At 41.1% G+C, this 18301-nt stretch overlaps 1 protein-coding gene across 1 annotated transcript in view; it reads left to right on the top strand.

Annotated features, from left to right (window-relative positions):
• The window catches only part of tgfb2 (transforming growth factor, beta 2), a 51322-nt gene that overhangs the window by 20398 nt on the left and 12623 nt on the right, over positions 1–18301 (top strand). The window contains exon 2 of the mRNA XM_010866168.4: positions 18035–18198. Coding sequence (XP_010864470.1) covers positions 18035–18198 — 164 coding nt within the window. The remainder of the gene's footprint in view (positions 1–18034; positions 18199–18301) is intronic.

Consider the following 18301-nt stretch of genomic DNA (forward strand, 5'->3'; position numbering starts at 1 on the left):
CATTTGCTACCTCTGATCTTACAAAGTCAGGCCATGTGTCCCAAAGTCACATGACCCTGTCCAAATTTCCATTGTACTGTCAAAAATGTACATTTGAATATGGTAAGTCCCAAATGGCGGTGTAATATCCTAAGCCAGTTGACAGTCAGGCCAAGTGTTGAAACTCAAAGCAATTATGCTCATTGAATAGGGCTTGGCCTGCTCCCGCTCGTTGTTTCTCTTTCTTGCTCCTCCATGTTAATATTCTGGAGCGGGAACTCTTTTCAGGATAATGCAGGACTCTGTTTCATGCACTGTGTTCTGTCAAGATGCAGGTCTGGATCTGACAATATATGTATGCTTTGATGAAGCCCAAATCATGAGTTTTGTCTAGGTCATTCAAAGCAGGAAAAATGTGCCTAATTAGTTCTGAGAACACACTCGTGCAGTGGTCTGATGGGTAGCTTTGCATATAAAGGGGAAGGCATACACATTGCCTTTAGAAATAGTATAGACCTTCTCCACATAATATAGACTTTCTCCACATTGTCACAACTTGGCTCAATGCCACAACCACTTGTTTACTTTTAAAGAACAAAAGATAATTTATAAAATGTATATACAATTGAATAAAGGGTGGGGTGTGGAAATCAGTACATCAGTGGATTAAGTGGGTGGTTGTGTGAGAAATATTTTAGTAGTATGTTGTAGGGTACTGGAAATCCATAAAGCCAAAGGTTTCAACAAAACAACATGAGGTGTCTGCTGTGTGAGAGAGAGACCAGAGCAGCACTGAAGGCCCAGCTTTTATAGCCAGCTAACCAGGTCTTCAACAGGTGTTGCCCATCATCCTGACGCACATCCCGGCTCTGCCCACACCTTCCTGTGAGAAAACAAAGGACAACTACAAGCAGAGCAGATGGGTTGTCACCCCCCCAAAAACCAGAGTCCAACCAGGACCCTGGAATACCCCTCAATGCCAACACCCCCCAATGCCAACCTCTCCAAAAACCACCAAAAACAAAAATAATACCTACACATAACCACCCACATCCCAGCCATGCCACAGATCACCACATAACCCCTGCAAACCCCATCCCAACCAGATCTCAGCAACCAGTGCGCACAGGAAGCAATGTTTTTAAGAGAAAGGGTGAAGACGAGGACAGCAAGAAACAAATGGCAGGAGCGACAGGACAGCAAGCAAAAAAACATTGGCCAGTGAAATGGATATACTGCACAGTCTCAGGGACAAAGTGCAGGAGAGAACACATCTCCACCTGCCCAGGAACAGGGCACATGAGAACGGGCATCAGCCACAACATTATCAGCATCCTTAATGTGCTGCACATCAAGATGTGCTGCAAGCCTGCAAGAACAAACCCTATGTCATTAACCTCTGATTAGGACAATCATAGACCTCAAGAATTTGAGAGGGTTGTGGTTTGTGTTTACCACAACTGGCACCACCACTGACCGAACGTACACCTCTAAGTGTTGTAACGCCCATACAAGAGCTAGAGTTTCTTTTTCCACCACAGAGTTATTCAACTGATAGCAGTTGAACTTCTTGGAAAAGGAAGTAACAGGCCTCTGAACACTGGTCCCATCCGCTTGCATCAGGACCACCCCTGCCCGAACATGACTAGAATCTATCTGCAAGGTGAACGATAAATACATGCGAAGAGCAGCTATCACTGGGGCTGGGGTAAGCAGACTCTTTGCATTTTTAAAAGCCCGCTGACAGAGAGGAGATCTGATGCGCTCTGACTTAGCTTTTAGGAAATCAATCAATCAAATTTATTTATAAAGCCCTTTTTACAACAGCAGAGACACCCGGCCTTAAACTCCCTAAGGTCGAATTTTAGGAAGAACCTAGAGAGGACCCAGGCTCAGAGGGGTGACCAGTCCTCTTCTGGCTGTGCAGGTTGAGATATTAAGAGTCCAATTGGAATAATAAATACATTTCTCTGGGCTAAATCCAGAGTCTATTTGATTTTAGACTAGGTCAGAAGTATGACCAGGTGGACAAGGACAGGGACATCAACGGGCCCCCCAAACCAGGTAATCCGCAGGTGTGGACCAGGACCTCATCTCCTTCTAAAATGTAAAACTGGAGGAAACTGAGAAAAGTTAGTAGTACATCCCTCATATCCCCCAGCACAATAATATAGCAGCGTAACACCTTGGAACTGAGACGGGGGGGTCCGGTGACACTGTGGCCCTACCCGGGGGAGGCCCGGACAGGGCCCAACAGGCAGGAAATCAATCCAACCACATTGCCAGGCATCAACCAAAGGGACACCCACCAACCGCAACCCCCCTGAATGAGGGCCGAGTATTGCTAGCGGCATACAGCCCAATTGCACAAGTGCGCAACATAGAGTCAACAACAAGCCAGTGACTCTTCCCCCGAAAGGCATTGGAGGGAGGGCATCCCAGTGGCGACGAGAGCCCACCTGGCAAGACAGCAAGGGTGGACAGTATCAAGCCTACTGGTCACCTTCACGCCCCCGGGCCAGGCTACACCTAATTATAAACCGTGCTGTAGAGATGAGTTTTTAGTAGAGACTTGAAAGTTTGCACTGAGTTTGCATTTCTAACCTTAATTGGCAGATCATTCCACAGGAGTGGAGCTCTATGAGAAAAGGCCCTGCCGCCAACTGTTTGTTTAGAAATTCTAGGTACAATTAAAAGGCCTGCATCTTGCGATCTAAGGTTACGTGTAGGTATGTATGGCTGGATCATTTCAGCAAGGTAAGTAGGAGCAAGTCCATGTATTGATTTATAGGTTAAGTGTAAAACCTTAAAATCAGCCCTAACCCTAAAAGGCAGCCAATGTAAGGACGCCAGGACAGGAGTAATGTGTTCAAATTTTTTGTTCTAGTTAGGATTCTAGCAGCCGTGTGCAGCACTAATTGAAGTTTATTTATTAATTTGTCTGGATAACCAGAGAGAAGAGCATTGCAGTAATCTAATCTAGAAGTAACGAAAGCATGGATTTATTTTTCTGCATCAGTTTTTGATAGAAAGTTTCTAATTTTTGCGATGTTTTGAAGATGAAAATAAGCAACTCTTGAGACATATTTTATATGTTCTTCAAAGGAGAGGTCAGGGTCAAGGGTAACGCCAAGGTTTTTTACAGTTTTTTGGGATACGACCATGCAGCTGTCGAGATTCACAGTGAAATCTGCTAGCAACGCTCTTTGTTTTTTGGGTCCTAAAAGGAGCATTTCTGTTTTATTTGAGTTTAAGAGCAAGAAATTCTCTGTCATCCACTTCCTAATATCTGAAACGCATGCTTCCAAAATAGCTAATTTAGGGGCTTCTCCATGCTTCATTGAAATATATAACTGTGTATCATCAGCATAACAGTGAAAGTTAATATTGTGATTTCGGATTACATCGCCCAGAGGGAGCATGTATAGTGAGAACAATAATGGGCCCAGAACCGATCCTTGAGGAACTCCAAAGCATACCTTTGACTTGTCAGAGGATATGCCATCCACACTAACGAACTGATATCTTTCAGATAAATAAGATTTAAACCAGGCTAGAACATGTCCACGTAGCCCAATATTGGTTTCCAGTCTCTCTAAGAGAAGGGAGTGATCAATAGTGTCAAAAGCAGCACTAAGATCAAGAAGCAACAGGACGGATGCGGAACCTTTGTCTGAGGCCATTAGAAGGTCATTTGTTACCTTCACGAGTGCAGTCTCAGTACTATGATGGGATCTAAAACCGGACTGGAATATTTCATAAATGTTTTTTGTCTTTAGGAAGGCATTCAGTTGTTGGGAAACACATTTTTCTAAGATTTTTGAGAGGAACGGGAGGTTCGATATTGGCCTATAATTGTTTAATATGTCGGGATCTAGATTTTTTTAGAAGAGGCTTAATTTTCGCAATTTTTAGTGAGTTTGGTACGCATCCGGAGGAAATGGAGCAATTTATTATGTTCAGCATTGGCTGACCTAGCACAGGAAATAACTCCTTAAGTAATTTTGTAGGAATCGGGTCTAGCTGAGAGTTTGTGGGTTTAGAACTCATTACAAATTTTGTAAATGTGTCGAGCGATACGGTATCAAAAAATTCAAGTGTCCCCATTGACACCTGGTCAGGGAGGTTCAGGAAATTTTTTGGACAACTGAGATTTTGAGGACCATAACTATTTAAGGAGTCAGTTATTTGTTTTCTAATGGTGACAATCTTTTCATCGAAGTAGTTCATGTATTCATTACAACTAAAGTGAAGACCCACTTCACTTGCTAAGCTTTGCTTTTTTGTTAACTTTGCAACTGTATCAAAGAGAAATTTTGGATTGTTTTTGTTCGCCTCAATCAGGTTGGAGAAATAAGCTGATCGAGCAGACGAGTGATTTTCGGTATTGTAGTGTACTGTCTATCCAGGCTAGTCTAAATACTTCCAACTTGGTGGAGCGCCACTTTCGCTCCAATTTTCTGGAGGCTTGCTTAAGTGCTCTAGTATTGTCGGTGTACCAGGGAGCAAGTTTCTTGTTGCGTATTTCTTTAGTTTTTAGTGGTGCAACTATGTCTAATGTATTTCGCAGTATTGAGTTTAGATCCTCGATTTGATCGATTACAGATTTATTTACTCTGTCGTTAATGAGCGAACTAGTAAGAATATCAAGGAATTTATTTGTAGTCCGAGAATTTATAGTACGGCTTTTGAAACTCATTGTTTGGGGGGCAAGTGGATTTCTTGTTTTAACGGTAAATGTAATAAGACAGTGATCCGATAATCCAGGATTTTGGGGGTAAATTATTAGATCTACAATATCTATTTCTCGTGACAGGACTAAATCTAAGGTATGATTTTGGCAATGTGTTGGACCTGAGACATGTTGGATGAAACCCATTGAGTCAATTATGGCTTCAAAGGCTTTTTGAAGAGGATCATTGGACTTTTCCATATGAATATTGAAATCGCCAAATATTAGAATACTATCTGCCATGACTACAAGGTTAGACAAGAATTCTGGAAACTCATTGAGGAACAATGTTTATGGCCCGGGGGGCCTATAAATAGGAGCTATGTAAAATGATTTATCGGCCTGGTTAACTTTCATGAGTAAAACTTCGAAAGAATGAAACTCTGTGATATGTTTGAGAGTAAGTTTATATTTACTGTCATAAATATTAGCGACACCCCCTCCTTTTCGGGACGCACGAGGGATATGATCACTAGTATAGCCAGGAGGAGAGGCCTCATTTAAGGCAGTGAATTCATTAAGCTTTAGCCACGTTTCACATAAACCAATAGCATCTAGTTTATGATCAGAGATTAATTCATTTACTGCAACTGCCTTTGGAGCAAGAGATCTAAAATTTAGGAGTCCCATTTTGAGATGCGAAGTGATACAATTATTTTTATTTTTGACAGAGGTGGAGGAAGGCTTTATCTTAATAAGGTTGTTTTTGTTAGCACTACCTTGTTTAACTTTTCTCAGCCTGTAACGAGTCACAGTGGCAATAGGTTAAGCTGTACTAACTACTCTGGCTATGCTATTGACAGACTCCACTATGCTAGCAGGCTGGCTAACAGCCTGCAGCCTGACCTGCACCCTATCTCATGTTAAAGCTATAGGAGTGAGACTCCTGTCAATGTTCCTAGATAAAAGAAGAACACCACTCCAGCTAGGTTGGAGTCCGTCGCTCCTCAGCAGATCAGGCCTGGCCCTATTTCTGGGAGAGTCCCAAAAAGAAGTCCAGTTATCTACAAACTCTACCTCCTGCGACGGGCAGAACTCAGTTTTCAGCCAGCGATTGAGTTGCGCAAGTCTGCTGTAGAGCTCGTCACCACCCCTAGCTGGGAGGGGGCCAGAGACAATTACTCGATGCCGACACATCTTTCTAGCTAATTTACACGCTGATGCTATGTTCTGCTTCGTAACCTCTGACTGTTTCATCCTAACGTCGTTGGTGCCAACGTGAATAACAATATCTCTGTACTCTCTATACTTGCCAGTTTTAGACTTCGCTAGCACCAACCCCAGATTTGCGGCTACGTCGGTGGCTCTGCCCCCCGGTAAACAATGTACGATCGCCGGCTGATTCTTTAGTCTAATACTGCGTATAATGGAATCGCCAATGACTAAAGTTTTCAGTTTTTCAAGGCCACCGGTAGATCATGTCTGCCGATCATTCCCCTCCGAAGACGGCTCGGGCCTTGACTCTGACTCCAGTGGGGAAAACCTGTTCAAAGTCTCAGTTGGTTTTAGCAACGATTCAGGTTTAACTGGTCGACGGCATTTCTTCCCAGTGACCAAGAGAAAGCTATTGCCCGGCTGCAGGAGCTGTGCCGGGGGGCTAACAAAACTATCGTTTCTACCTGGTGGCACTGATGCAGATTTTTCTATTTCTACACTAGCATAATCCTTGCCTGGCATTTGCGTCAGAAGCCGAGCCTCTAACTCTGCTATCTTTAACTTAAGACGAACATTCTCCTCCGTGTTGTTGCTACAACAATTACAGTGATAAGGCATTGTAATGATACTTAGCCTCAGGTGTTCAGGGGTGAGTAGTTATGTTAATTATGTCCAAAAAGAGTCCCGGTGTAGAAAAGTTGGGTAAGAGGTCAACAGATAAATATTGCGTTGGTAAAACTCTAAAATAGAATTTTGACCAATTAGTTTATATCGAGTAAATTCAAAAAAGTTTGGCAGGTAGCCAGGTAGGTAACAGCAAGCAGAGTACAGCACGTCAACAATCCCACAATGCAGTTCGAGCAAAAGTGTCGTCAGCAATCCCAATATCCACTGTACATCAACAAGCAGCAAGGGGAGTGACTACACTCAGGGGAGTGACTACAGTAGAGAAAATCCTACAGAAACCATGATAATAACCAAACATCAGCTCCTTTGTGGTTGGTGGTGGGAAAGCATCAATAGCCACCACTTTAGCCTGAACAGGACGCACCTTACCCTGCCCAACCACCTTACCAAGGTACGTAACAGTCACCTGTGCAAACTCTGTCTGATTGACCAACAGGCGCCCTGCAGCCAAGCGGTCAAACAAGGCTTGAATATGTGACAGATGCTCACACCAAGTATCTGCGTAAACCACTACATTATCCAGATGAACAGGACACCCAATCAGATCAGAGACAGCACTACTCATAAGGTGCTGAAAAGTGGCAGGCGTGTTACGCAGGCCAAAACTCATAACTGAATAAGTATACAGTCTGTAGGGTGTAATGAATGCCGATATTTCACATGCTCTCCACGTCAGCAGCACCTGCCAATAGCCCATTAACAGGTCGAACTTGCTCACAAAATTATTTGCTCCAGCTTGATCAACACAATCCCCCATCCGAGGAAGTAGAAACCAATCTGGCTTAGTTACTCTGTCTGTACAAAACCTATGAGGCCCTGCCGGAGAAAGAAAGCTCTGCAGTATCACTCTCCAGGATGTATTCGACCTCAGCATTCAGAAAGCCAGGTTCTCTGAAGAAACCCTATAGTTCAGCATCCCCAATGTCAATTTTGAGCTCTATCAATTAAGAATAATACCGTCAAACTCCAAATCAGACCAACCAACTCATCCCTCCTAGCATTAGTCCGTGGGAGAAGTCTGTCCAGAACAGCCAATGGCCCTGAATTTTTCAGTCTTCCCTGTACTGGAGCAGGGACTCCCTCCTTACTATGAGCTGCCATTGCATGAAAAAAGGCAGAACCCAGAGGTCCTGCCAAAAGAATAGGTTTAATGTCTTCAGCAGATCCACATGGTTCAGCCTCTGAAGTTTTTATAGACTGGCATGGCGTAGTTGATGCACTTTTCACCATTCAGGAGTGGCAACAAAATAGTTTTGTTCACTGCACCGGTACACAACCATATATGGGCCCTGAAATCTGGCTGTAAAAAGGGAGCCATCCGGCAGCAGGGCAAGAACCCGATCACCTGGACTAAAGTGATGAGGCTCAGATTGGCGGTCAAATATACCTTTCATCCTACCTTGTGAGGACGACTGGTTTTCTTTAGCCATTTCACCAGCAGAGTACAGGCAGCACAACAGGGACTGAGTCATCCTGGAGCACTGCCAACAGCCCAGGCAAACATGACCAAACACCAGGTCATTTGGACTGAAACCTGTGCTTTCCTGTGAAACCTCCTTGACAGCCAACAGTAACCAAGGCAACACCTTCTCCTAATCCTTATCCATCTCCATACAATATGCTCTTAGCAACAACTTAAGTGTTTGATGGAAATGTTCAAGGGCTGTGTAGGACAGGCGTTGCTAGCACCTTAGGCTTTAGGTTTAACATAACAAGTGTGACTACCAAGTTTAACATTAGCCCTGAGAACAGGACATTTTCCAATGACCTGGATAGTGACACCCCTGGCTGAAATCAGATTTTCCCTGGGAGCTAGATTTGCCTGGGAGATTGATCCCCACACACTCTGAAAACGGGGCTCCGCAAAGCTCATACTCATCCACTAAGACCGCAACATCAGAGACAGTTTTCACTCTGTGTTCATACATGACTATACGATCAGGGATACTTTAAATTGTCTTTAAATTGAAAAGGAGGAACACCAGTTAAACTGTGAAGATTATTCCTGTGCAAACTTGACATGAGTCTGTTTAGGACCACTTCTCAAAGCTCTAAAATGTTGGCGGTAATCTTCAGGAAGTAATTCGTAACTCTGTAACACAGCCAATTTAACCTTCGCATAGATTCCACTATCCGTTACACTAAGAGCTGAGTATGCGTCCTGTGCTTTTCCAGTCAACACAAATTGAAGCATTAAAAATCAGAGTCAGGCCAATTCCTAGCATCAGCAACACACTCAAACAACAAAAAACGTCTCAGAGTCCTTCTTATTGAACTTTGGCAACAGCCCTAAATTTCCGGCTAAATCCAATGTGTCTTGTGTTCAGCCAAGAAAAGACCCCTGGGTGACTTCTTCATTTCCACTGTCTCCTGAGAGTTTCCCTTTCCATACCAATTCCTGCCTCTCCTGGCGCAGCTTGATTTAAGCATGCTAAAATTCTTGTTCATGTATAACCTGATCATGTTTTAGCTGTAACAAAAGTAATTGTTTTTAATGCTCAAATGTCAAACTACTAGGCGTAGCAGGGAGAATCAACACAAATGGCTTTTGAAGGAGTAGGACAAGGTGACAACAATTCCTCCTCTGTACTAACATCTAATGCACCACTCTCAATCAGAGCAGCTTTTAGCCTACACCTTACTGTATCTTAAAGTCTCTTATTGCCAATTTCAATCTCATAATGATCAGCCAATTTCAATAATTGATCGTTTCCAGAAGTTCGTCAAACGGAGTTTGAATAAAATCAGCTATGTCAGACCCCATCTTATTTGAGTTGTTCCACTGTGCTGAAATAAATCTTCCTTTTTGTTTTAATGTTTTGTTTCTTAACCCCGCTCAGCCCATTACTGAGCCCACCACAACAGACATGACTTGTGAATGCAGCTCCCCTAGATCACTACAGAAGAGACTAAGAACAAGGAGATACCCCAATCTTAAACTAAACTCAACCCTAGCCTTCAGTGGCCGGTGGTAGGTAATTATGCACCAAAGCCCGCTGGCTTCGTGAAGGCAATCAGTAAGCTGATATCTGACCAAGCCATGGAGGTGCCCCTGAGACAAATGCTCCAAATAATGTTTGCCACACACTAAAGCACTCGCTCAACTCACCCCAAAAGGGGCACATTGCAACATCTAGCTGGGGTCAAACTAAAGCTCCACGTAGGGAACGTGACTACCCAACAACATCTCTTACTGCTGCTCACCAGAGAACAACAGCCCCATCCTCAGTTCGGTGGCCCAGCAGAGATCAGGGTGGTATGTGCAGCATGACTGGAAACTGTACACAGCTCTCTCTAACACATCACCTCCAACAGGTAGCCAAGAACAAACTAGAACCCAGCAAAATTTTAGCTCAAATATCCTGATCAACAAATCAGCCATCACAAGTAATTGCTTCACAATTATTTCTATAAAGCAATTTCTAAACCTCCAAGGTATAGTCTAACTCCCAATTCAAAGCCAGACAGTGGAAATGATACTTGCTACTTACTGTTACAAATACCCCCTCATGTAACCTCTATTCTGTCACACCGTTCCACCAAGGCAATCTGGGAACCCAACATTTTGTTTTAAGGTTAGACAGACATTGGGAGACAACACATTGGGTGTTAAAGATTAACAGAATAATTTATAATTTAATTAAATTCAGTTGTACATACAACTGAATATAAGGTGGGGTGTGGAAATCAGTACATCAGTGGATTAAGTGGGTGGTTATGTGAGAAAAAACAACATGAGGTATCTGCTGTGTGAGACACCGGTTTCCTGATATCTTAGCACTTACGAAAGTGTAATGATGCGCATAGCCTTAAAATCTTATGATGGACCTACGCCTGTTTCCCAAAACACCACGTACGTTGCTCTTTATAAAGTGCATCGTAAGTTTGGAATGGAATGAGGCCATCTTTGGGGCTTGGAATGGAATTAGGCTGTGAATACATTTTGAAATATAGGATATTGCATTTTGATAGAGCTTGATTGCTTAACAGAAGCATATAATATCACTGGAAATGTATTCTACTACTACTTAGGCATCAATATGAAAATGTAAAGCTTGAAGAAGTTGTTACGTTTAGGGTGGACGAAACTGTTATATCCAACCAATGGGGTGGAGCCAATCAAAATCATATCTAATTACATAGATATATAGAATACTATTACAGTTATGTTTCTGTTATATGTCACATGGTTGTCCTTTGTTTTCTGTGAGACAACCTGTGAGACAACATTTGTGATATGTACTTAACGTATTACATTCATTTGTTTTGCCATCAATCTACACCTACCATACCCATACTGCATACATTTTCCAGGTTGTTAACAAGAAATTGATTATACTGTGCATAACCCATTACTTCTAAATCCTTCCCCATTTTAATGTTTCTCAATTACATAACATCAACAAAGGAATTAATTATTTAAATAACTTCACGTAGTATATACAGTACATTTGGAAAGTATTCAGATTTTCACTTTCTCCACACTTAATTTATAATTCATAAAATGTATTTCTTTTGCCATCGTTCTACACACGCAATACCTAAAATTCCAAAACAAAAGCATGTTTTTAGACGATTTATTGAATATAAATACCTAGCAAATATCAGGTTTCCAAGGCAGTAACCCCCATGCCAAATGGTCAATGTAAACATTCTTGTAGTTATCAGAGCGCAACCTACAGAGAGATAATCTAAACAGAGAGGTTTCTGTTGTTCTCATTACCTAGGCACATTCACTTCCAATGACATGTACATTCATATTGTAATTGTTAATGCTCAGATTACACACTCCCCCTATCAAACATTTAAAGAAAAACATTACATGTTTGATCAAATATTACAAGTGCAATTCAATTCCTAATGAAAAGAAAAGGCCCATACACTTACAAATGATTAAGATGAAACAACAAAAAGAGTATCTGACCAATCAGGTCTTATTGTTCCTCAAATGAAAATGAATGTAAACAAGACAATTGAAACACTCCACTCTGACACATAACTCAATGTATGACAGTCATCAATCCCGCCCCACCTCAGGGTCGAGAAACATGTTCAAACGTGTTCAGCAAAAAATCAGACGAAAGCATGACATCATGATGAAATATTCCCCCAAGTCCACTGAACAATCAAACCCCCCCTTGTCCGTATCATGTTCCATGCTACAATATCATACAAAAGACATACAGTGGATATAAAAAGTCTACACACCCCTGTTAAAATGCCAGGTTTTTGTGATGTAAAAGAATGAGATAAAGATAAATCATCTCAGAACCTTTTCCACTTTTAATGTGACCTATAATTTGAACAATTCAATTGAAAAACAAACTGAAATCTTCAAGGGGGAAAAATAATAACTGTCATTACACACCTGCCATCATTAAAGTTACTCAGATTAATCATCAAATAAAGTTCAGCTGTTCTAGTAGGATTTTCTTGACATTTTCTTAGTTGCATCTCAGAGCAAAAGCCATGGTCCGCAGAGACATTCCAAAGCATCAGAGGGATCTCATTGTTGGAAGATATCAGTCAGGAGAAGGGTACAAAATAATTTCCAAAGCATTAGATATACCATGGAACACAGTGAAGACAGTCATCTTCAAGTAGAGAAAATATGGCACAACAGAGACATCCCTCCAAAATGTATGAAAAGATGAGAAGAAAACTGGTCAGGGAGGAACTGCAGGAAGTACTGGCTGTGTGCTACATGGGACAACAATCTTCCGTATTCTTCATATGAATGAGCTATGATGTAGGGTGGCAAGACGGAAGCCTTTTCTTACAAAGAAAAACATCCAAACCCGGCTGAAGTTTGCAAAAACAAACAGCAAGTCGCTCAAAAACATGTGGGAAAATGTGTTATGGTCTGATGAAACCTAGGTTTTTCCCACAAAAACATGTGGGAAAATGTGTTATGGTCTGATGAAACCTAGGTTTACCAAAAGGTATGTTTGGCACAAAAACAACACTGCACATCACCCAAAGAACACCATACCCACAGTGAAGCATGGTGGTTTCAGCATCATGCTTTGGGGCTGTTTTTTTCCCAGCTAGAACCGGGGCCTTAGTCAGGGTGGAGGGAATTATGACCTGTTCCAAATACCAGGCAATTTTGGCACAAAACCTTCAGGCGTCCGTTAGAAAGCTGAAGATGAGGAGGAAGTTCACCTTTCAGCATGACAACGACCCAAAGCCCACATCCAAATCCACAAAAGCATGGCTTCACCAGAAGAAGATTAACTTTTGGAATGGACCAGCCAGAGCCCAGACCTCAATCCAATTGAACATCTGTAGGGTGATCTGAGGGCTGTGCACAGGAGATGTCCTCGCAGTCTGACAGATTTGGACCGCTTTTGCAAAGAAGAGTGGGCAAATATTGAGACGTCAAGATGTGCCATGCTAATAGATTCCTACCCAAAAAGACTGAGTGCTGTAATAAAATCAAAAGGTGCTTCAACAAAGTATTAGTTTAAGGGTGTGCACACTTATGCAACCAGGTTATTGTGAGTTTTCTTTTTCAAAGATTTCAGTTTTTTTTTTCCAATTGAATTGTTCACATTATAGGTCACATTAAAGGTGGACAAAGTTCTGACATGATTTATCTTTGTCTCTTTCTTTTACATCACAAGAACCTGTCATTTTAACAGTGGTGTGTAGACTTTTTATATCCACTGTATGCATATCCTGTTGTACCTGTGACAGATTCTACCTTTAAAATAGGGAAAACATCTACCTTTTATAGGGACCACCTATAATAGGGAACAATTCACTGTCCAAACATACCATGATAGCCGTCATAATGTAGATCATTAAGCTTCATCACAAATACTCCAAAGTACAATATTGGGATTGTCATCGTATAGAGTTTCCCACCTGTCTTACGAGAGACGAACCTTCATATGAAATCACCATATCAGTTAACTTTGGATAATCTAAGATTGTAAGGAAAGAAGTTAGTTTCCAATCAAGTGTTCTTCAGTTCTTGTCTTCAGTTTTCTTTGTCTTGCATCAGTGATGAAAGTTCCAAAATCAGTTATTGCAGTCAGTGTGATGGGGACCCCGTAAATTGCCTGGTTGTCCTAACAAGTCAGTGTAGGTGTATAATGAAACAGTGAGTTTCCAACACTTCACTTATTCAAGATTAACACCACAACAGTGTCTTCCACTGGGTTAGGACCATGTGACCTGTCCAATCAACTGGCCCGTGGTACTCTGACCTGTAGTATGTGGAGTACTTCAGGACTCAGGTGCATTCTCCTCTCATCTCGCTGTCAATGATTCATCTAGAAATGGAGTGTGAAGCCAAGTGATCTGACCCTGGCAACCAGTGTGATTCTAGAAATCCTTCTTGAACATGTTGCTGGTACTCACACGCTCAGTTGTCTGTGTCCAGTCAGTGACGTGATGTATCATCAGAAAAGGGGTTGTAATGTCCTGAGCTGTTGAAAGTATAACTGCAAAACAACGATTAGTGTGGTTCAACAGTCCATCGGACTTTCATCCACTGGGCATGGTTTCGTCAACTCCCAACAATGAAGTAAAAAAGATCAGTCCTGGAAAATTGAGGATCTCAGACGCTCCATCAGAGTGAAGTTTCCAAAATTGTCTATGTCAAAGTTCCTTTTCCATCCAGAACTGGCTTGGTTGATGTTTGACTCCTTGTGCTATATTAATGCCCGATAGCAACTAGCAGTGGAATAAGATTGTCAGACTTGACCTTGCTTAGCCAAATCAGAAATGGTTAGATTTATGCTATTCAACCATTAAAATGTTAGACATTACATCAAACAAAACAAATAATCAAATTAAAAACATCCTGTAAATGTAAAATGTAACAGACGCCAATGCTCCGTTATGACTATGCAAAAAGGAAAAACTATTTTTTTTACATAGCTCCTTATAAATACCAATTTTATTTGCTTTGAGCCCTAAGCTCAACTCTTTCCAATCATAATCAGTTATCATATACATCCCCCCTGCCTTCACTTAAGTCATTGGAAACTGACACCATGAGTGAATGCAGAACAATGACAAATACAGCTACAGGAGGCGCCATCCTGAACCCACAATGGCCATGTTTTCAGGACAGACATGCAAAATTGAGAATTGGTCGTAGGGATGGACCTATAATCCATTCAATAAGGAGTTGCATCCTGTATATTCATCAAAACAAAGTGAACATGTTAAAAAACACAAACATTCACTAACACCATCAGAGACATCAATGTGCAACTCAGTCGCTTGTGCGAAGGAATTATAAACCATACAACCTATTAACAAATGTGTCTAACATAACTAAACAGCTCTCAAATTTGACTTTACCACAGTACCATCTCACAGGTCTGTGAAATTGGCTATCATGCATTTATAATATCCTGTAGTTTCTTGGCACATGCCTAACTACATTATTTGGCCCCCTAGGGGATAAGATGCGCAACTAAATTGTAGGACTGAAAAACCCCAGCCCATGTTTGCAGTGGTTTACCTAGTGCAACCACCAGGGCAATTAGCATAACTACAGCACACAAATTTAGCATTTTTACAGGCAACGGCCAAACTTCCTCATGGCAAACACAAATATTGTCTTGATTAACCTCCTAAATGTAGGGAATTCACAAACTTAGATTCATTTTTAGTCCAAATAGTGGCGGTCATCCAAACCTTATATCACAACTTTTATGTTTTTTCTTTGACCACGTCTGTGGTTCTATTGATTGTTCTATCAGCAAAAATGGGGGATGACTTTAGGTCTCAAAATCATATATCTCAACATTAAAGCTATTGAGAGGAAAATATATTTAGCTTTCACGTAATGTTTGATTATCCCAAAACTGAATATGCTTGTGTTGATAAAATTACCACGGATGAGACCAGGGATGAGACCAGTCTGAACACTTTAATTTATTCTTTAGTAATAGGCTACTTTGATTTAATGGGAAAGGTTGGTAGGGGCCATCCCAGTGGGTCTGCCCCCCTTCTTGAAGCTCTGAGCTCCACCCAATCATGGTGAGCCATTAAAAAGGTATATGAAAGCCATTCAAAAATTACATGAAATTTTAATTCCCACACATTAAAAATGTGACATGGTTATCAGACTATCCTTTCAATTTAGCCGAAATATTTCGTTAACTGAGGATTTAGATTTAGTGTCCAACCCATCTAATATTTTTGCTGTTTGTAAAAATGTGCTTATCATTATCTACACAGCAACTCAACATTAGGGTGGAAATTAAGAATGGCGATGTGGACAGAAAACAGATGTATGAAGTCAATAAAATCAAGGTACAATAAGTAATCCAGAGGCTGCAGTCCTCTTCCCGTCGTATTTGTATAACTGGACAGCATTATATTTTACTTGTACCAGTCACTGTATAATCGCCTAAAGCAATTAGCATTGTCAACGAAATACAATTCAGCGCTACTCTCCAATTTATCCACCCCTAGAGATATTTTGCACAATTTTATTTGTGGCCTAGTCAGGGACTAACCAGGTCTTCTCTCCAATTTATCCAACCCTAGAGATATTTTACATATTTTTGCACCCCTGAATTGGGGCTGTTCAATTCTTTCTTGCAGATCCTCTCAAGCTCTGTCAGATTGCATGGGGAATTGATTAGTCTATGAACTGCAATCTTCAGATCTCCACACAGATGTCCAGTGGTGTTCAAGGCTTTAGCTAGACCACTCAATGACATTCAAAAACTTAAACTAAATCCACTCCAGCGTTGTTTTTGCTGTTTGTTATGCAGAAAGATGAAAGTTAGCCCTGGTCTGTGAACTTCTGAACAGTCCCCTAGTCACAACTGCCGAGAAGCATCTCCATAGCATTTTTCTTATGCTCTCATAGTCCTTCAGGCAGCATGTCATATGCCTTTTAGGAGTGCCTTCCGTCTTGCCAGTCTACCATTAAGGCATCTTTGATGAAGTTCTGCAGTAATTCTTGTGCTTCTGGCAATGTCATTTATACCCAATTACTCAGGACTAGGAAGAGCTTCGGTGGTTCCAAACATCATCTCACAATGACGTGAATGCACATCTGGGCTCTTGGGAATATAAATAATTCAGCCATTTTTCATAACCTTCTCTAGGAACATCAAAGGACACAAGAATGCATCTAAGTGCATTTTGCACCTTTTGTAATGTCATAGCAAAGTCTCTGAATAATTGTGTACATGCGATATTTTACTCTCTCAAATAATTGTCACAAATATCTAAAGTTTTTTCCATTTGTCCTTTTAATTGGGCGTTGTGCGTAGAGGGTGAAATTATACATTTAGTGAATTATAAATTAAGTCTGTAACAGCAAAATGTGGAGGAAGCGAAAGAGTTTGAATGTTTCCCGAAGACACTGTATATCAACATGTATATGAAGACAGGTGGTCATGAATGTGTTTCATAAGGAGTTAAAAAAAATTGGATGCACAGAAGCAGAGGTAAACAAAGTTGCCCTTGGAGAGTGTGTCAAAGCTAAAATAACTCTGTGCTTGATACATTCCCTTCCTCCTGATGATCTGTGTCAAAAACAAAAATGTTCATGACATACCATCCACAATAGGTTAAAGCATTTTTCAAATCACTATGAAGAAAGATGGATTTGGGTATTATTTGAACAGTTCTGACCAGTCACTCTCAAAACATCACTTTACCCCCTCCCATCACGTTCAGTATTAAAAAATTTAACATTTCCACTTCATTGCTTCTTTGCATAATTTTCAGTCCATTTTCAATGTATTTAAATAGGAATGAATTTATATATTTTTATTATTCTACCTTATTTTACAATGGTCTCTCATCGACACAAGTAGTAAACAACAGAAAATATTTTTGAGTACACCAAAACAATTGCTGGCAATCTTTTTTAAACAATAATAATGAACAGGAATAATAGAACATACAGTACATACTGCTACCAGTGACTCATTACACAAACAAAAAAGAGTATACATTTAAATAAAGAAACGGGTGTTCTGGGGAGGACTTATCTACAGCAGCACTGCTGAAGAATCTTAAACTAAGAGCTTCATGAACCATTAAACAATTAAGGAAAAACTGAAGGTTGTCAGTCTTGATGTCATGCGTTGGCACTTCGTGTGACACATGATTGTACACTGACATCTTTGCTGGTCCTGTGGTTGTCAATTTACCACTATGTACTTCTACTACTTATGGTAATTCTCCTCAAACTGCCCAGCATGACCTGGTAAGGACAGAGACATAAAAATGACACCAGGTGTAGTCAATTGTACTGTATTTAGAAATGTCCCATTTTGTCTTTTGGAAGGAGGGACCTGTAGTATGTCTGCTTATGTTTAGACCTCCCCCACAGGGTGAAAGAAAGATATACCTTGGAAATATATACTGTAGATATATCTTGTTATTTAATGGAGAGTTTTATTGAATGTCCACCTTGTCAGCCATAACATTAGGATGGGGCTTGTTTTCTCACACCCCAAATCCTGAGCTGTCCTCTTTGCTGTGTTTTAGATGTCATCTTGCACACGTACAGCAACCCATACTACAGGCGACTCAACTTTGACGTGAGCTCCATGGAGAAGAATGCCTCCAACTTGGTCAAGGCTGAACTACGCGTCTTCCGTCTCCAGAACCCCAAGGCTCGCGTGTCTGAACAGAGGATCGAGCTGTACCAGGTAAACCTCTCCTGTCGTCATCTCGTAACCACTCCAAGCCGTGGTGTAATCTCAATACAAAACAAAGATGTGCTTTTAGTAGTACAAGAACCTGTAGTACAAG

This window comes from Esox lucius, chromosome 20 (genome assembly GCF_011004845.1).
Source record: "Esox lucius isolate fEsoLuc1 chromosome 20, fEsoLuc1.pri, whole genome shotgun sequence".
NCBI lineage: Eukaryota > Metazoa > Chordata > Actinopteri > Esociformes > Esocidae > Esox > Esox lucius.